Source organism: Galeopterus variegatus, unplaced genomic scaffold (genome assembly GCF_000696425.1).
Source record: "Galeopterus variegatus unplaced genomic scaffold, G_variegatus-3.0.2 Scaffold902, whole genome shotgun sequence".
Lineage (NCBI taxonomy): Eukaryota > Metazoa > Chordata > Mammalia > Dermoptera > Cynocephalidae > Galeopterus > Galeopterus variegatus.
The window spans coordinates 661,486-682,898 of record NW_007727013.1 but is presented as its reverse complement, the minus strand read 5'-3'; the positions used below and the strand labels follow the sequence as shown (position 1 = coordinate 682,898).

Genomic DNA, 21,413 nt, shown 5'->3' with positions numbered 1-21,413 from the left:
TTTAAGCAAGTTTCCAAGAATAAAAAATTTAAACTGCAGTAATTGTGAAATTATGGAGCTACTACATAGAAGTCATACTTTAAGCAGTATTCCTATCTGTCTGAAAACTAAAGATGTGGGTTTTCCAGATGTTGTTATGGAGTATTGCTAAAAGTTTGTTCTTAGTTGAAATCTTCATTGATTTTTATTGCCACAATAAGTAACATGTTCACATTTAATTTGACTTTAACGGGGCTTTCAGAACTAAAACATTTTTTCAAAAAACCTTGATGTTCCCATATATTTTAACATGACATTAAAATTTCTAATTTTTAATGTATATTAAATCTAAGACAGATTTTGTATTTCTAATTAAATTTTAAACTTAAAGTTACCAAATTCAATGTTTTTTAAGGTATTGTAAACTGCAAAAGTATATTGGGCAATTGCCTTAAATGAGTTTACCTTTTGTTGTATACTTTTTCAATTACCTGTACTATAGAGAATAAGCACCAAGTTGCTACTGACGGAATTATAAGCCGTAAAGTGGGTGGTGAGGTAATTAGTAGGTTATATATAGTAGAAGCGCTCTGGATATCCTCTTTGGTATAAAAATGATTATAGGGAAATAGTTGCCAATTTGAATTGCCTGCCCTTTTAACAGATTTTGTCACCAAATTACCCAAAGAAGCGCTCTGGATATCCTCTTTGGTATAAAAATGATTATAGGAAATAGTTGCCAATTTGAATTGCCTGCCCTTTTAACAGATTTTGTCACCAAATTACCCAATGAATGGTCTATATGTAAGTATTTTTTTAATGGTATTAACGACTTCTTTATATGCTTCAAAAAGAGAGGTGTTAACAATGGTTAAATACATTTCTATGTAAATGTACAGTTTTGCGTTCAATTTTAAAAAGCTGGTTGTAAGTAAGAAAAATTTGTGTTGACTTAAAATTGACAAAAATATTTCTGGAGAGTTGGTTTTTGGAGTAGATAATATTTTATTACAGTCCTTGCCAACCAAAATAGTCTCTAGTTCTAAGTCATTTAATGCTTAAAGTAAAATATGCCATTATATTTAAACTGACATTTTAGATATTCGGTGGTGTAGTAATTTATGTTTTAAAATTGAATCATTACATTTATGGATTTTAGAAGATAGCATTTTATATGGGCTACGAACATTGATCCATATATATTTGTCAGTATTCCTCAATTTTTTAGTGACTTTGTTTGTAACGAATGTGTCTTTTACAGGGAGCGTTTGGTGCCCTTCAAAAGATATGTGAAGATTCTGCTGAGATTTTAGATAGTGATGTTTTAGATCGTCCTCTCAACATCATGATTCCCAAATTTTTACAGTTCTTCAAGCATAGTAGTCCAAAAATAAGGTATTTATATAGCCAATATTAATTTATAAACTCTAATATAAACCTGACCATCGCTTTATTTTGCATTACTTAGTATTTTTGTGATTAGCAAAAGATATTGGATGTTCCACAAAGATGAACTTAACTGAAATTTACTGATTTCATAACAAAAGCTGTGAAGTGTTGACTGCTTGATGAAATTTTCATTAAATATGATACAGTTCTCTACCTTTTACATGGTTAATTACAGTCATTCTAGGTAACAGTCATGCTTCTTTTAATTTCCTTTGTTTAAGGCCACAATTAGTCATCGGTTTTTGTTTTTATTATCAGTCTTGCCAAGTTCAGATACCTTTATTCATGGCTGTGTAATAAAAATTCCTTCAGTATAACATCTATGTATCCTTGTCCATTGGAGAATAAGATTATCTGACATAATTCTGTGTTCTTTGAGCTTTTAGACATATGGTATCTTTCCTTTCTGGACCTGTTTTCGGGCCCTATGCAGGTCTCTTCTGCTTTTCTTCATCCGATGATTAATAAACGGATTGAGTTTTAATGAAAATATGTTATCATCAAATTACTAAGTACTTTTAGTTTAAGAGGGATTTTGAGGGGGTTTTTTTCTTGGCAGCTGGCCAGTCTGGAGATCTGAACCTTTGACCTTGGTGTTATAATGCGGTGCGCTAACTAACCGAGCTAACCAGCCAGTCCTTAGGTTAAGGGCTTTACATCTAATTGTGAAAAAAACATTTCTAGAATGAAGGTGACAGGATTTTTGAGTAAACCCTGAAATCACATAGTAGGCATAGTTGGTTGATGGTGAAGTTAGGCTCTTCTCCTTTGTTCACCTGTGTCTCTAGTTCCTAGGATGGTGCCCGGTATATAGTTGTTGAAATTCTGTATTTAGAATTTTAAATAAGTCTTTGATTAAGTTTATCATCATCGGTTGTCCCATTGAGCTGTAATTATCACATTGTCTTCATCGCAGTTTTGAAGTATGTCATGCTTTTTTGTAACTTTTCCAAATGTTCCACAAACTGCTGTACTTTCTTTTTGTTGTTGTTCAGTTATATAATTTTTTGTAACTTGTCTTTTGCGTTCGTTTCTGTGGAAATCGTTGTTCTTTTTTCTGATTGTCATTTCCCTTGATTTTTGTTGCTTCTAGTTATCAGTGCTTCATGCTTTATGTAGAATAATTAAGTATCATATTGCTATTTAAAGTAGGAATTATACAGCTCCTAGAGGTGATTATTCAGTGGTCCAAGTGTATGAACTTTAGTGCATAGGCCATAACTATTCAGATGCCTATTGGGCATTACTTCAAGATTCTAAGCTGTATTCCAAAGCATTATGTTTTCGGCAATGCAACCAGAAGATAATCAGGAATCTCTTTCTTACCTAAATTCTCTATTTAGTTCTCATTCTTTTACCTCATCTTAATTTTAATTACTTTTCCTCTTAAGTGGCACTTAATTGTGTTGTATTCAGGGTGAAAAATTGATAGATGTGTATTTGTTTTAGTGTCATGAGCATAAATATTACCTTTTCAAATAAAATGTTATTCTTCCCAGCATAGTTAACTAGATAGGAGTTCGTGTTCCCCAGGAAGTCTCCTCCTTTTAACACTTTAACTAAAATGATGAAAGTGTGATGATTTGCATACTTTTCTTCACATTTAGGAAATTTACCTTTTTGTGACCAGTTCTAAGCAACTAAAAGAAAAACAGAAAAATCCAAAAGGCATATTCCCAGTAACTGATATATCATTGCTGGATATTAAATACTAACAAGTATTCTTTCATAATTTTAATTTTGTAGATGGTCATTTGATTCAAACTTTAATTAGGGAGAGTTCAGCAATACAGAAGTATTTCCATTCAGTAAATGTTCATAACCCCATTTGAGATTCTGTTGTATGTAGTGTTAGCATTTTTCTTTTTAATGAATATTTGGGTAAATAACCATCTGCTTTGTATTTTAGCTATGCATTTAACATTGTCCATCTTTAGATGGTCTTACTTTACGTTGTTATTTAACACCTTATTAATATAGTTTAACTGGTATTTACTTATCTGCTTTGTATTTTAGCTATGCATTTAACATTGTCCATCTTAAGATGGTCTTACTTTACGTTGTTATTTAACACCTTATTAATATAGTTTAACTGGTATTTACTATGTACTCTTAAAAGTGTTTTCTTCTGAAAATTACTATGGGTCTTCAGTAGTTATAGAATGAGGCAATGAAATATAGTTTTATTCCTCACGTGACTAAGCAATTTTAAAGTCAGAGTGCTTTTATGAGACTTGAGGTACAAAGAGTTGAATTTTATGATTCTTAGTTCATGACACATTCTCATTATGGCCCACTTGTATTTATTCTTTAGTAATTTATTGGTTACTTTTAATAACGTAATAAGCACTCAAATCCACTACCTGATACAAAGTGAAGATGTTGAAAGCAACCAACGTCTAAATCCCAACTTCATCCTTCACTTGCATTTCTTTTTAAATAATTTTATCGCATATTATACGAAGTGTGTTTATATCTCTTTTTAGCATTACAAAAATGGTATTGTACTGAATGAAATCCTTGACAACTTTAATATTATGTTGCTAAGATTCATCTGTATTGTATCACTATAGTTCATTTGTTTTGACTGCTGTGTAATATTCCATTGCATGACCATTGGACAGTTTATTCATGTATTTTCTCCTTGGTGGCCTTTGGGTGGCTTCTGGGTTTTTACTGCTGTGAACAGTGCTGCTGAAAACACTGTATTTGTCTCCTCTTGTCTGTCTACAAGAGTTCTTTTAGAGAAGATAGGTATATATGATCTAGGAAAGGAAATTGCTTGTACACAGGCCATGTGAACAATTAACTCAAGGAAATAATACCAAACTGTTTTCCAAATGGGTTGCACCAGTTTATACTCTTTTATTAGCAAGATTTAAAAGATTCTGTTCAGTATTTGGTATTGTCATACATGTTAAATGTCACCAGTCGAATAGATATAAAATGGTATTTTATTATAGTATTGGTAGTGCGCTTTTCTGTTATTAATGATGTTGAACATCTTGTTGTATGTTTATTAACTATATGTGTTGCTTTTTCTGCGTTTTTTTTTTTTTGTCCTTTTTTCTGCTGGGTTATTTGAGCTCCATTGATTTGCAGGAATTACTATTCTTTTACCAGTTATGTGTATAGAGAATATCTTCTCCCTTTTTGTCTCTACTAAGTGTTTTAAAGTTTGGGGCTTTTTGACATTAAAGACCTTTGTGTATTTGGCATTTCTGTGTGTGCAGTATGAGATCGGGATAGAGTCTATTTTCTATTTGGGTAACAATTTTTTCCTAGCACATTTTCCCCCATTGGTTTAAAATGCGCCTTCTGTCATATGCAAAGTTCCATATAAATGTAATCTGTTTGTGGGCTTTCTGTTCTATTCCATTGCTATTTTATGACCATAACTTCAAATTGAGTTCTGTTATATTTTATGGCAAAAATTTGAACTTTTAAGGCTTTTAGCAAATTGCATTTGTTTAAAACTAAGCTTGTAAAGAGCTGGACAAATTAGATGATGAGAGCTCAAAGTATATGAGGTTAAAGTTTTAATTTTTTTAATTGTGTTCTGGAATATCTCAGCCTGAAAGAAATTTCTGTTGCTGCTGTTTCTATTTATAATAAGGTAAATTTATAGAGTCATATGCTCCTTATGGATAGGGATACCTTCTGAGAAATGCATTGTTAGGCGATTTCATCATTGTGCAAACATTACGGAGTGTACTTAGACAAACCTAGATGGTATAGCCACCATGGTATGTTGTTCTGTCATTCACTGAAATGTCATTGTGTAGCACATGACTATTCTGTGCCAGAGTGGAATGAAAATAATAAGGCCTACAGTTTTCTAACAAAAATTTGACTGAACTTTTGAAATAACCGTCAACATCTTATTTGAAGAGTTTTGTCTTATAAAAGTATACATTGAATAAAGGCTAAAAAACAGTATTTGGCCTGAAATATGCAAACGTTCCAGGATAAAAAATTAGAATTGAGAATATTCTTCATTTAGCAGAATTTATACTGAGCTTACTAAATGCCTCAGATGTTTCTAGAAAGAATGGTTCTTTTCAATTTGAAATTTTGGTCTATAGGGAAAAGAGCACATTGGAAAAAAATTCATTCTTTAGGAAAAAAATACAATTAACATCATGGTTATTAAACAGATCTACTTAAGAAGTTGGTTAAAGTAAATTATATAAATATGTACCAAGAATAATAATTCTTCCTTTATTACTGCTCAATCCTCAGATAATCAATATAAAGAAGTTTTCATCTTAATCTTGTATGCACAGATAGCCATAGGATTCCAGGGTCGTCATCTACATTTCTGGCCTAGATCTGGTTATTTTTATTGGGAAATGGTGTTTAGAGCTTACACCCTGAAAATAGAGGTGCCTTTCTCTTTCATATAAACTCTAGAATAGTAATGTTTTATGAAAAAACCTCATTGACATATATTAGAATTTTTGATTCTCTAGGTCAATTTGGGGCAGATAGGCATATTCACAATACTGATTGCTTGCTTTTAATAAGGTTTTATACTTTTCCTTTAGAGGTCTTAGATATATTTTATTAGACACATTTCTTGGCACTTGGTCTTCTCTGAGTAGCTTTTAAGTTAAATTTTCTAATTTTTTTTTTCTTTACTGGGTAATGTTTTATGAAAAAACCTCATTGACATATATTAGAATTTTTGATTCTCTAGGTCAATTTGGGGCAGATAGGCATATTTACAATACTGATTGCTTGCTTTTAATAAGGTTTTATACTTTTCCTTTAGAGGTCTTAGATATATTTTATTAGACACATTTCTAGGCACTTGGTCTTCTCTGAGTAGCTTTTAAGTTAAATTTTCTAATTTTTTTTTTCTTTACTGCTGATGTATAGAAAAACAACTACTGTATATGTTAAGTAAATTTAATGAAAACGTGAGGTAAAAAGGACTTATTTGTCAAATGGCCTTCTTTCAACTAAAAATGCAAATAATTCCTAACTATTCTTAAGTTTCTAAAAAATTATTTGGGAAATGCCTAGTGTTAGGTGCCTCTGGAGGATGGGGATAGAAGAAATTTATGCTTTTTAAATACTGCCCCACATGCACCAAAGATTGTAAGTTTGAAAATTTTTGTTCTTGATTTTAAAGCCTTTTACTTTTAAAAAGCCACTATTTATCTTTTCCTTTTGCTTACTGAACCAAGTACTTAAGATGTATTATCTCATTTAGTTTAATCCCCATAAGAAATGGATTAATTGTAGTATTCTTATTTTGTAGATGAGAAAAACAGATTTTAAAGCATAAGTAAAATCTACCTTGTACTACATGTTTAAGTGGTTGAGTTCCTCATAGTATGCTTTTTTCACTTAATATTTATCGTCTTAGATATCTGGTCACTAAATATTTACATGCTTTTGCATGTAAATTTTGGTTCATAACCTGAACTAAAAGTCAGCTATGTTTTTGGCACAGTGATTAAGACAAAGGTTCTCATGGGGTTTATATTTCAGAAGAGGAGGCAGACAAGACAGGCAATAAAAATATAATAAATAATATAGTTTCAGATAGTGGTAAAATAATGAGAATAGGGATAGACAGTGATTCATACAGGTATATTATGTAGAAGTTTCTCCATAAAGGTAACATTTGGGCAGAGACACTGAACAAAGAAATTTACTAAATCTTTAAAGATCACATGGTGGAAGTTGGGAAATCAATTAGAGAATATTGCAATAACCCTTGTAAGAGATCATGGCTTGGACTAGGGAAGAAGTGAAGGCAGTGAGAAGAGTTTGGATTAAGGGTATATTTTAAATGGTAGTGCTGGTAAGAATTGCTGAGGAATTGATTTGAATTGTGTATGCCAGAATACATAGACTATTCCCCATTTTTAGTTTCAAAAGGAATGCAAACTCTTTTATTTTAAAATCTGTAGGTATATAAAATGTGCCCCTCCCCCAACCTCCCACTCTTTAGAGGTATCTACTATTATTAGAAATGTGTGCATGTCCTTTCAGATATTTTTCACTTGCTTGGAAAAATTAACGTATTTGCTCTGCAACTTGCATTTTCCACTTAATGTATAATTTACATTCTTTCTTTCTTGATACACAGAGAGATTTGACTTTTTAGTGGCTATCTATACATGTGTAAGAATATACATATATACTATAGTATTTTTATGGAGCAATATTTTTCTTGCCAGTTGTCTTTTAAGTAGGAAAAAGCTACAATGAGCACATGTTAAATTTTAAACTTTGTTCTAGGTCTCATGCTGTTGCGTGTGTCAACCAGTTTATTATCAGTAGGACTCAAGCTCTGATGTTGCACATTGATTCTTTTATTGAGGTAAGATTGCACGTCACCCCCTCCCCTTGTTTTTGAGGTTAGATAATGCTAACTGCATGTAATTTTATTTTATAACTATAATAATTTATAATTATAAGACATCAGTATTTAGTTAAATTATTTGTGAGAGTATTAAAATTGGGTACAGTATAGGCTTTGTAGTTTTTGTTAGCTAAAAATAAAAGCACTTTTTCTGTTACTAATTTTTCTTATATTAATACAGTGATGGGGGCGTGTATTTAATATTGTGACTACTTTAAAATTTCTCCTTCAGTATGCTGTTTAAATTGTATATGGAAATTGAATCTCCTAACTCATGTGTAGTATTTGAAATGTGAAAAATTGGTGAGGTTGAATAAAGTTATGAAAACACAGACTAAAAGGACAGTATTCTGTTTTTTCCTTTGGTTTCCATTGTAAAATTAGAGGCCTCAAGGGAAAAAATGACTCCTTAAATCTCTAAATGCAATCATCTCTACAGGCACTTGCACTTTTTTTTTTTTTTCCTTTTTGTCTTTTTTCGTGACCGGCAGCGGATCGCAACCCTCAGTGTCGCGCCCGTACCAGACCAGGACCGGCAACGGGATCGCAACCCTCGGTGTTGCGTCCGCACCTCGCTCAGCCAGTGAGCGGCTGGGCTGTATGTAGGATCTGAACCCTCAGCGGGAGCGCCACCGCGCTCCCAAGCGGCGCACTGTAGCAGTGCGCCACCGGGCCGGCCCGGCACTTGCACTTTTTTTTTTTTTTCCTTTTTGACTTTTTTCGTGACCGGCAGCGGATCGCAACCCTCAGTGTCGCGCCCGTACCAGACCAGGACCGGCAACGGGATCGCAACCCTCGGTGTTGCGTCCGCACCTCGCTCAGCCAGTGAGCGGCTGGGCTGTATGTAGGATCTGAACCCTCAGCGGGAGCGCCACCGCGCTCCCAAGCGGCGCACTGTAGCAGTGCGCCACCGGGCCGGCCCGGCACTTGCACTTTTTGATAAAAGCAGAAAGAGCATAATTTTCTGGCCATGAAGCATAAGCAGTGCGTTTCCTTTTCATAACCTTTGCTGCTTGATTCTTAGAATTCCTTAAGCACTTTTCACTTTTATTTTCATTAAATGAAGTTTAATTATCTTATTCCTTTTCAGCTGTTTTAAAAAATCGTTTAGAGGTCAGACTGCTGATATTACTGTTGGGAAGTGATAAAAAAGAGGGAAAAGATCATATGTATTTTTTTTTCCCTCCACACTGAAATTGACCAGCTTCTTTCTAGTATCTTATTAATAGCCATTAAGGATCTTTTAGTCATTTACAAGTTAAAAAACCAAAATGTGTCTGAAACAAGTTTTGCTGAATACCTACTATGAATCAGACACTTTGTTTGATTCTAGGGATATATAAATTTTATGCCTGCAAGGTGTGTTCGGTCTAGTTTGGTCTAGAGGTGGTATAGTGTAATGGATAATATTAGAGGTCTGGAGTAAGCGTGCCTGAGTTCAAGTCTCAGTTCCTCAATTTAAGTAGCTGTGTAATCTTGAGCACCTTATTTAACTTATTATAAACTGATGTTTTCTGTTTCATCATCTGTAAAATGAGGCTAATGAGCGACCTACCTTGTTGGATTGTTATAAAGCTAGTGGCTGTACCTAAATTGCAACATTAACTGCCACAGAGTAAGCAGTTTATGTTAGCTTTTATTTTTAGAACTAGTAGTTTCTGTTGTAACTATGGTAGTATTTCGTCTTTGTACTGTTCTTTCACAGCTTGATAAAGGGAGCAGTGATGACATACCAGCATTTTATAAGGAAATATAATTTAGAATAAAAGAAATTAAATTCTTTCTGAAAATAAAAATTCCCCAGGAGTACACTCAGCAATTGGGGAAAAAACATTTTCCAACATTTAAAAATATTCTGCGTTACTATTACATACCATAGTAACACTTTTTTGTTCCTTGATAATTCTACAAGATTCAGCCAGTTCTCCATCCTGCAAAAGCACTAAACATCTGGAGGAAGTGCCGAAGTGCCTGGCACATAGTAGGCCTTCAGTAACAATTTATTAGATGAATAAATGGACTAATTATGCTCTTCAATTATCAGTGTTTTCATCAGGGATAATGTCATATCTGTTGAGTGACAGAATATCGATGAAAAAGTGTATTGGTTATCAATACATTGCCATAACACATACCTTGACACAGCCTGGTATTTATTCAGTGAGAGAGTAACAAAAGTGACAGAGTGCAAGGTGATGGCACCAGACATCCCCATCCACCCAGTTGCTGTTCTCTGGAGTAAATTAATGAAATCTAATGTAACGAAGGGCATACTTAATGAGTGTGGACTTAAGATTCCATGAAAGCCAAATTCATATTTTCCACTAGCTAGCAAGTTACTTAACCTCTATTAACTTACCTATAAAATTGAATAATAACGCCTCGGAGTTGCGAAGATTAAACAAAAATCTGTTGTCTATTCAGACTTTTTTTTTTTTTTTAAACCATGTAGAGGAACTTATAAGGAACAGTGTAATATTGGTTACTATTATTATTCTTTTTTCAATAGTTGACTTGGTGAACAACAACAGTTTAGGGTTAAGTTGCTAGAAAATCAGTACGTATTTCACTATTATTGACTCTTTTGTAGAACTTGCATCTATTACCACCGTAAGAATCAGGGATGGTAGGGATAGTGTGTTATCTGACAGTAGTTTTGAGAGGGTAAATCAAATTGTATTTTAATGATTATCTCTGCTTCTTGGTGATCTGAATGAATGCTCTTGTGTGTCTAATGACATGGTTTCATTTTTACAAATTAAAAATTACCTTAAAACACAATGAGTTGTACTCTTATCAGAAAGAATGACTTTTCATCTTTTATCAAAATCATAATCTTTGGAAATTATCATTCCACATTAAATTGCTTTATCTGATATCATAAGCCAATTAATTTTTTTTGTACTGTATATTCTTGGGTTTCCTTAAATGTCACCAGCTTGCAGATTACTCATTATTGTGTATAAAACTCTCTAACATATTGGAATTTTTTAACTAGAAAAAAATGTGTTTCTTGTGCAATAGAATCTCTTTGCATTGGCTGGTGATGAAGAACCAGAGGTACGGAAAAATGTGTGCCGGGCACTTGTGATGTTGCTTGAAGTTCGAATGGATCGCCTGCTTCCTCACATGCATAATATAGTTGAGGTAACAAAGGCAATTTAAAGGCTCTTTTCCTCACCTTTCTCCCCCCAAAAATATTGGGCACAAAAAGTATAATATGGAACATTTGATCAAGATATTGATCACAGTTTAGCCATATTTCAAGGAAAGAATATGTCATAACAAGATATAACTTATTAGAACAGTATTATTGTTTAGGCAATATTTAGTACGGCTAGGGCCAAACTATACCATCTATTTTTGGATAGCCGGGTATAGTTGTACATTAGTATTATATAGCTTTGCAAGTGTTTTAAATAGTATGTTATCTAGAGCCTCCCTTTCTTTCACTTCCGAAGTTCCATATGATGTGGAGAGGAAGGATCTGTTTTAAAGGATGGGATCGAAGATCTGTTTGAAGGCGGCTAGGGTCAATCCTGGGCAGCAACTCCTGTTCTAAGATATTAGGAAAGATAGTTTTAGAGATGAGGCTGTGTAGCAGCATAAAATGGGGATAAATGACATTTTTCTCTGAGCCTGTTCTCTCATGAAGAGTCAGGTGGAATTGGTTGAAAGGTTAGTGAGAGAGTTTAAGTTAATCAGATAGTTAAGAAATTTTATCAGTTACTAGGTGACAGCTAGGAAGCCTAATTTATAATATTACAGTTCTTTCTTCAGCAATACTCAGTAGCATCTGAGTAGGACATGACATGGCTTGTGATAGGGACTGGCCTATGACAACAGTTACGTTGCCATATTTTGTCTCATGAAATGTTTCAATCTAGAAGAGAACATGTACAAGGAATTCATCAGTTGACCCCAGTTCCAGCCCCAGGTACATTGGGAAATCACATGAGTGAATTTGGTTTGATATTGTTCAGAGGACATAGTAAACCTGTTTTATTGAAAACTTCAAATTTAGTCATGCTAAGAAATGTCACTAATGTCACTACTTATTTCCAAATTTAAAGAAAAATAACAATTTCTATATGTATGAGTATATATCAACTTTAAAAAGTCTGTATACATTATAAGAGATTAAGTAGTTATGTTATAAAAAGATTCTTAACTTTAAGAATAGTATAATGGAGTTCTTTCTAAAGAGGCTTAATATTTGATTATTAACATTCACATTTCAGAAATCTCAGTTTTATGAAATACCCAGAAAAAATGAATAAACAGTATATGTGCTAAACAGTTTTCATTGGGCAACATGAAAGCAGTGGGTCTTACATTTAGCTACATTTTAGAATCTCCTTGGAAGCTTTTATAAAAATCCAAAAGGCTACATTGAGAATCAAGATAAAGTACAGGGCCATAGCAAAGGCCTGATGTAGGATTAAGCTTGTATAAATTGTATGACTTAAACTGATTAATATTAAGGATCCTTTGTTTACAGTACATGCTACAGAGGACCCAAGATCAAGACGAAAATGTGGCTTTAGAAGCCTGTGAATTTTGGCTCACTTTGGCTGAGCAGCCAATATGCAAAGATGTACTTGTAAGGCATCTTCCTAAGTAAGTATTTCTTCATAGAAACGCTGGCCTTGTTCTTAAGTTTAATTTCTTAACAGTGTTTCCTCATTTTTGTATCTTTATAAAATTTCTTTCTGCCATCAAGGAGTGAGACTCTAAAAGGTCAGGATTAATTTTACCATTGGTATGAGTAAAGATACTTTTTAAAGAAGCAATTACCTTTTTTTTAATTATGTGAGGATGGTTTATGCTAAATCATAATTAATTTTGGGTAATTCATGTCACAGTTCTCTTTTTTTAATAATCCTTATAATTTGACCAAATAGTCATTTGGTGGGGTTTGGTTTTTTCCCAAAACTAATTGCCCATTAGCTGTGATGCTGTGAAATTTTTAGTTAACTTATTGTTAAGCCTATTTTTAACTGAAAGAATGCTGTTAAATCAGTTACTTTTAAGAGTAATGCTTACTTTTTTCGAAAAATTAAGTAATGCAGTCTAATGGAAGAAAATTAAATTGCATAAAGTTTTAAATTTCCTGGATTTTCACCACCCTGAGTAATCACTGTTTGTATTTTTGTTGTGACTTTTTTTTTTTTTTTTTGAAGTACCGTATACTGAATGCCATATATTCAGGATGTTAGAATTTGGTTTGGTGATATGTAATACAATATGGCATCTTGCCTACATTAAGCATCTTGCTTAAAAATTTGATTATACTATTTTGTGGTTTGTTCTTTTCAATTATTGTATACTTTGTGCTTTCCTCCATGTCATTAGTCTTTAAAACTTTAGTGGCTATATACTATTCTGTTATGGGCCTACATTAAGCATCTTGCTTAAAAATTTGATTATACTATTTTGTGGTTTGTTCTTTTCAATTATTGTATACTGTGTGCTTTCCTCCATGTCATTAGTCTTTAAAACTTTAGTGGCTATATACTATTCTGTTATGGTGTGCTCACCATATATATATAATTGACATATGCACACTATATGTATATTGACCTCTTTTGTTGAATATTTAGGTTGTTTGGCCTTTTTTAAATTGGCCTTTAATAAATAATCCTGGAGTGAACATCTGTCTTTGTTTATAAATGGTTGTTTCTTTCTAGTAAAATTCCTAAGAGTGATTTTTAGCAAGGTCAGAGTATATGAGCATTTTACAGGTTCTTCATAAATATTCTAAATTGTTCTTTAAGAAATTTATATCAATTTATAACCCACCAGAGGTGTCCATCCTGTTACAACTTTTGCTAGTCATTTATTAGAATTTCTCTAGTCTTGGTCATCTGGACGAGTACAAAACCAAAAACAATGATTTTAATGTTTTTAGTATTAGTGGAGTTATATTTTTTCCAGATGTTTGCAATACTTGGATGTTCTCATTTTCATATTGCCAACAAATCCGTTTTCTTTTCTACTAAATTCTCTCCCCATCAAGAATGCAGCAGTTCTACCTATATTTTCTTCTAGGCAATCTTGAATTTATTTGGGAGAAAGTGCAAGACGATGCACTAAATGGATTTTTTTTTTTCACTTTAGGAAATTTATGTATTAGTTATTCTTCCTTTTCTCCCTAATTTGTGGCACCACTTAATGTGATATATTTGGGTCTTCATATAAGATCATGTAATTCTTAAAGTCATAAACATTAATTCGTATAAAAACAGAGATTCTATTAATGAAAACCTAAGCTGTAATGTTAGGAGATATTGATAATATGCAGTTATAATTATATATTCTAACCTTGTCATTATACTAATATGAGAGTACTTCAAAAAGTTGATGGAAAAATGGAATTAAAAGATAATATGAATCCTTCCATGAATTTTTTGAAGACCCCTTATAGAATCCAAACATTTGTAAAACAAGCAGGAATTTGGTAGCAGGCTAAAAGATCAGCACCTCCATTTTGCTAATTAGTGCAAGCATTAAATAACTCAAGCCAGTCATGACTGAGTTTAAGTCTTGCCTGTTTGGGAGCCAGTTTTATGTATATAACAAGGCTGCTTTTCTTTCTTAGAGAATACATTGACAGGATGGGGGAAATCAACATTAATTTGATGCTGAGATAAAAATCATGATAAAATAACTTGGTTTTCCTAGGTCTGTTAAACAGATTGTTGTTTAGTATGAGCACAAAACGTTTGCTTAGGAATTAAAATTGTGTATGTTGTGAGATCTCTCATTAATAGGAACTCACTTAAAAAGCTAAAAAGCACTAACGTAACAAGGATGACATTAAATTCTGTTATCTGTTTCTAGGCTATATAGCCCGTTCTGTATTTTTTATTTTTGAACATTAATAATGTATTTTGTTATCTGGTAGGTCAGTTCTTTATATCTTTTTTCTTTTTCCTAAAATTATTTTGTCTTTTTCCCACCTTTATTCTTGTTCATTAATATCTTGTTAGTGCTGTTGTATAGATTATCCATGTAAAAGCAACCCAATGCCCAGTACATATTTAAGTATTCAGTAAACATTTGTTGATGGTATTAATATCTTTCTATGATGTTGCATTAAAAACCCTCAATTTTAATGGCTGTATTGAGGCTTCAGAAGAAAGCTTCTTAACAATTTGACCTATTCAAAAATAATGATCTGCATTGCATAATTGGACTTGGTCAGACACCTACGAGATTGCCACATCGTCACAGTTAACTCCCAGATCTCACTTTCTGATCTCATTTTCTTATTTGCCTGGCTTTACTAGTCCCTTATTTTCTGCAGACCTTATTAGGCCCATCTGCCAAGGCCTTCTACCTCTTTGCGTTCTCCTAATCTCATATTCTTTTATTCTTTCTCTGTCTGACAGACAACAAAACCACGGATAAATTTCCAGCTACCCTGCGTCTTTCTCCTGTGCTCTGGATTAATTGAACTGTTTTCCTTCTTCTTTAAACCAGGCTGATGAATACTGTTGGGGAAAGTTACACTGCTAGGGAGATTATTGGCTATAGAAATCCATGGTCTTCAACTTCAAGTGGAGTCTTCACATTATCCACCCACCTTTATTCCAGATCAGCTTTATCTTCCATTTACCACAGCAACTATTTCAAACCTTTATTGCCCTTATGAAGTTCTCTTCATTCACTTTGAGCATTTCTGCTTTATAGAGAAAGCAGGTGACCCTTCATCACACATATTTTTGTGTGAGTTATCCTCTTCCTAACCAATCTTTCTCCTTAAGGTCTGAATAGCATAATCTTTTCTTATTTCCAGGGAACACAATTCATTAGATGGGTACTCTCAATTTTTCCCTGTTGCCTCTTTTTCTATAACTTAATTAACTTGCTGCAGTTGTTTCCATCTTTTAAAAAAAAATTAAAAGAATAGATGGAGTTCACTGTCTTCACTTCTTTAACCCACCTCTTATTAACTCTTCAATATCTTATACGCTATCTGTCCTCACTATTTCCCTGAAATTTTTAGCAAAGATCATCAGTGATTCAACTCTTAGTGATCCACATAGACCTGATTCTCTTGCAGAATGCCTGTGGCTTATAAAATATGGTTGTATGTGTTATAACTGCCTACAATGTTTAATTACTGTTATTCTTTCTATTTCAGAATTTAGAAGGGCTTTGAGCATGAAAATTTAGCTGGCCAATATTGTTTTCATGGAATTTTAAGTCCCAGTGCTTCCTTTTCCCTATTTGTGTTCCTTTAGTCAATGAGGGCAGATATATCACAGGATATGCTAAAAGAAAGTATTACCAGTGGTTGTCTCATTGGTTTTATTAGTATTCATAAGATTGTCAAGGCTTTTAAACTATTCTGTTGAGATCTTTAGATCTTTGTTATATTAATTCATTTCTTTATAGGTTGATTCCTGTGTTGGTGAATGGCATGAAGTACTCAGACATAGATATTATCCTACTTAAGGTAAGAAAACTTTTTTCTAATGAACAGGGAAGGTGATTTTTATATTGACTTAATAAATCTTTTAGTTAGGCCAATAGGACATTTATTTAGAATAAACTTTATATAAATAGGCTTCCTGTACAGAAGTTCAAACCCAATGGATTTGGGTGGTAATACATTCTAGCTTAATTGGAACTAGATGGTGACATTAATTTGGTAACATTAAGTGGGGTTATTAATTTTTGCTTGATTTAAATTATTTGGGAGTTTATTTAAAAGTGTTACTACTTAAATATACTGATCTGATTTTGATTCAGGTACACTTAGATTATACCAGTCGATCAGACGTATAGTGCGGCTGAAAGGGCCTAGCAGACTACTAACATGTGTTACGTTAGTCTGTTCCCTCCTTCACAAGGAACTGTTTTCTGCACACGGGAGTAGTTTTTAATCAGAAAGTGTACTTCAGAATCCTATGCATGACCTCATCTCTGGATATTCTGATTTTTTTTATTCATGTTCATATTAGCTTATAATGAATGTCACCAAAAATTTCCCTTTTTAAAAAACAGGGTGATGTTGAAGAAGATGAAACAATTCCTGATAGTGAGCAGGATATAAGGCCACGTTTTCATCGATCAAGGACAGTGGCTCAGCAGCATGATGAAGACGGAATTGAAGAGGAAGATGATGATGATGATGAAATTGATGATGACGATACAATTTCTGACTGGAATCTAAGTAAGTCAGAGGGAAAAGCACAGTTGCCTACTTTGGTAACTTTATTGAGATATAATTCAGATACTGTACAATTCACCCATTAAAGTACACATTTCAGTGGTTTTTGGTGTATTCACAGCTGTCCAGTCATCACCACACTAAATTTTAGAACATTTTTCATCACCTGAAAAAGAAACTTCATGCCTATTAGCAGTCATACTTTTTGTCATATTGAAAAATTACAAAATAAGCTTTTTAAAATAGGTAAATTTTCAATTATAGCTGCAAATCCACATCACCTGGGGAGCTGGCATTCAGGCCCGCACTCATTGGAGAGGAGCCTCTTCACCTCTTTTGTTACTTAAATACTGGTTTTTTCTCCAGCCCTAGGCACCTACCAGTCTGTATTCTGTCTCTGTGGATTGCCTATTGTAGACATTTCATATTAGGTGTAATCATATAATATATGGTCTTTTGTGACTCTTCTTTCACTTAGCATAAAATTTTCAAGGTTCATCCATGTTGTAACATATATCAATACTTTATTCATTTTTATTGTGAATAAAATAATTCATTGTATTGATGTATCACATTTTATTTATCCATTCATCAGTTGATGACATTTGTATTGTTTCCCCCTTTTGGCTATTAACAGTAATAATACTGTGAACATTTATGTACAAGTTTTTGTGTGGACATATGTTTTCAGTTCTCTTGGGTATGTACCCAAGAGTGGGATTGCTGGGTCATTTGGTAACTCTTAGTACAATCTTTTTTTTTTTTTGTCTTTTTCGTGACCGGTAAGGGGATCACAACCCTTGGTGTGGTGTCGCCCACACTGCACTCAATCAGTGAGCTCACCGGCCAGTCCTATATAGGATCCGAACCCGTGGCGGGAGCATCACGGCGCTCCCAGCGCCGCACTCTCCCGAGTGCGCCATGGGGCCGGCCCTTAGTATAATCTTTTGAGGAACTACCAAAGTGACTGTACCATTTTACTTTCCCACCAGCAGTGTTTGAGGGTTCCAGTTTCTCTACGTGCTCACTAATACTTGTTATTATCTCTCATTTATGGTAACCATTTTAGTGGGTATGAAATGGTATTTCATTGTGGTTGTGGTTTACATTTCCCTGGTGGCCTTCTCTTATATTTAGTCATCATTCTATTCTTTAAAAAGACTTCTTACCTCAAACTACCATTTCTCATAAGGCTATGTATTTTGATACTATACAATAGGAATGTTGCCATAAGCTTTTCCTGTTTTGCTAGGGTTTTTTTGTGATAACTTGCATGAGAATTGGCTGATTATCATAGATAATTCTAAAGTATATAAAGTGCTTTGTCACAGTCAAAACTTACAAAGTAAGCTTTTAAAATCTATTAATTTTCAACCGTAGCTGCAAATCCACAGAACATGTAGAGCTGGCGTTCTGGCCCACACTAATTGGAAAGGAGCCCGTTCACCTCTGTTTTCTTTCTTTCTTAAAGGTTTTTAGAGCTTCACTGCTGTAGTTTAGGGTTCCTCGATGTTGGCACCATTGACATTTTGGACCACATAATTCTTTGCTATGGGTACTGTAGTGTATATTGTAAGATGTTGAACAGCATTCCTGACCTCTACCCAAAGATGCTAGCAGTGCACACAATTGTGAAGACCAGCAGTGTCTCTGTATATTGCCAAATGTCCCCTGGGGAACAAAATTGCCCCCAGTTAAGAACCACTACTTTAACTCAAAGTGTTCTGATTTCTAATATCTGTGATAAACTGGTTAAGGACATGTATCATCAGCCTGGCCTTTGTAATTCATTTGGTCAGATAATGTTAATTCCTTAGTTGTCTGTTTAGTTTCCTGTAACTTTTTATTTAGAGTGCCTAATGTGCCAGGCACTAGGCCAAAGACTGTATGCATATCACATTTAATCTTTCTAACTATCTTAGGTAGGTAAGGAAACTGCAAAAAGAGAAACTTGCCCAAGGTTAGCATAGCTAGTACTGATAGCACATCCAGTACTGGAACCCAAGTCTCATTCAGCAAGACAAACCAAAGTCTTCACTGTTGTCATAAATTACCTGCCAGGTTGGATTAAGATTATAATACAAGTAACTCTATAAAAGTAACAGTGTACATGGGGGTGGGGAGGCATGAAACACTTTCTGTTCACATTTCACTCATCTTTGTGTTTTACTGAAGCTTTTCTGTGCATGTATGGGAAACCAAATATAGGTCTTTTTTTGAGAAGCCAAATTTCCAAAAAATGAGGTTAAATTATATGTACTCTGCTGCTGCTTTTTTTCATACTATATCATATATCTCATTCTATATCAGTACATAGAGTCACATGTCAGTGTATTCTTCAGTTTTATGGATTATGGATCTATATGGTATAACTAAGATTCTTATTGATGGTAAGGTGTCTACTGGCCAATGTAACAGCCTTTTTTTCTTTTTTTTTTTTTGAAGGATTTTACCATTGTCTAATTTGTGATTAACCATTTGTTATGCCTAGTTTACATGTGAAAAATTTTGGCACTTAAAATTATACTTTGTTCTTTTCACTTTTGTTGTTTAAATTATTTTGTTAATGAACTCTGAGTTGATTTATAGTTGCATAGTTAATCCTTTGTCTGTCAAAAAAAAAAAAAAAAAAAAAAACTCCAGCATATTCTATGCTTCATGTACTGGTGGTTTTTTTCCCATTTATTTGTCTAACATTCAGCTAAGTAATTACATACTTGGTTCTAAATGATCTACCACTAGATGTGTTAAGTAGAATTAATAAATGTATACATTTTGCTTCAGGATTGCATCATATTCTGGATTGAACTGAATAGAAGAGTATTTGTTTTAATTTTTCTATATAGACAACAAATTGTAGTATGGCAGTCCTGTAGGATAGAATATCTGCATAATTAATTTGGTAATTCTTTGTCATAAAAAAGTATTCTTAATAGAATTTTTTCATGTGACAGACTACCTCCTATTCAATTGAATTCTTTGAAACTATACAGGTTTGAATAAAGTATTATATATATATATATATATATAGTAACTATTCATTTTTTAAATATACATAGTTAAACAGCAGAGGTTAATGTAATATTTTTTAATTAAATATTTCCTTAGGAAAATGTTCTGCTGCTGCCCTAGATGTTCTCGCAAATGTGTATCGCGATGAGCTACTGCCACATATTTTGCCCCTTTTGAAAGAACTACTTTTTCATCACGAGTGGGTTGTTAAAGAATCGGGCATCTTGGTTTTAGGAGCAATTGCTGAAGGTACGTCTTAAGTCCAGTTTGAATTGGACTTAACAGTTGCTGATAAGGCTAGGCTTCCTTAAGGAATGGTTACTCTATAAATGAATATTATTCACTCTTGCATACACATACTGCTTTGCTCTCTTGTGATAGCGGTGTGAAGTAGACAAGACTATGATTCATATTAACCTTAAAAGGAATAATTGAATCCAAAAGCTGTCTTAGAATAACTTTCTACTTTAAACCAGTTAACTATTTATTAAACTGCCATAGGCATACTTCTGACCCCATCCAGATAATTTGGAAATGTTACTGTATAACAGTAGAGGGACCAGAAGACTGATGTCTGAAGCATCTCCATCACTAGAAAAATAACTTTATTCCCTAGGTAAATACAGGAAACATGGTAAGACAAGAGTGTCATCATCCTTTGTAGGGAGTTATTTGATTCTGTCCTGGCTGTAAGCATCTCTCTACAAGAAATTGAAACATTTATAGGCATTTCTGAAAGTCATAATTTGGATAGGAGATGTAAAATGAAGTCCTACCCCCTACTGTAAGATACTTAGGAGCAGTTTAGCTCTACTTTCAGTTATTATAATTTTGGTACAGATTATTAACAGTATATTTATAGCATGGAAATAGTCTGAATATTTTTCATGGGTACATTCACACTTTAGTGTTCAAGTAAAATAATTTTGTTTTAACCAAATTTTAGCACTTATGAAGGATTTCTGTTATTTTTTTCTAGGTTGCATGCAGGGCATGATTCCATACCTGCCTGAGCTCATTCCTCACCTTATTCAGTGCCTCTCTGATAAAAAGGCTCTTGTGCGTTCCATAACGTGCTGGACTCTTAGCCGCTATGCACACTGGGTAGTCAGCCAGCCGCCGGACACCTACCTGAAGCCATTAATGACAGAATTGCTAAAGCGTATCCTGGATAGCAACAAGAGAGTGCAAGAAGCTGCCTGCAGGTTAACATATTCATAGCAATGTTCATTGTGGGAGTGGGTAACTCAGTGAGAAATTAATTTTCAACCGTATGATGGAATGTTGATATTAAACCATTAATGGAGTATTTCATAATGGAACATTTTCTAGCTGTGTCAGAAAGTTTAGTTTTCCGGGCCGGCCTGTGGCTCACTCGGGAGAGTGCGGTGCTGATAACACCAAGGCCACGGG

General features: G+C 33.7%; 1 protein-coding gene across 3 annotated transcripts in view; it reads left to right on the top strand.

Moving 5' to 3' along the window:
• TNPO1 (transportin 1) overlaps positions 1 to 21,413 on the top strand; it is a 94,944-nt gene that overhangs the window by 42,640 nt on the left and 30,891 nt on the right. For all 3 annotated transcript variants that reach the window (XM_008573320.1, XM_008573319.1, XM_008573321.1), the window contains exons 6-13: positions 1,241 to 1,374; positions 7,684 to 7,765; positions 10,832 to 10,954; positions 12,309 to 12,427; positions 16,211 to 16,271; positions 16,823 to 16,991; positions 20,097 to 20,249; positions 20,980 to 21,205. In XM_008573320.1, the coding sequence (XP_008571542.1) occupies positions 1,241 to 1,374; positions 7,684 to 7,765; positions 10,832 to 10,954; positions 12,309 to 12,427; positions 16,211 to 16,271; positions 16,823 to 16,991; positions 20,097 to 20,249; positions 20,980 to 21,205 (1,067 nt within the window). The remainder of the gene's footprint in view (positions 1 to 1,240; positions 1,375 to 7,683; positions 7,766 to 10,831; positions 10,955 to 12,308; positions 12,428 to 16,210; positions 16,272 to 16,822; positions 16,992 to 20,096; positions 20,250 to 20,979; positions 21,206 to 21,413) is intronic.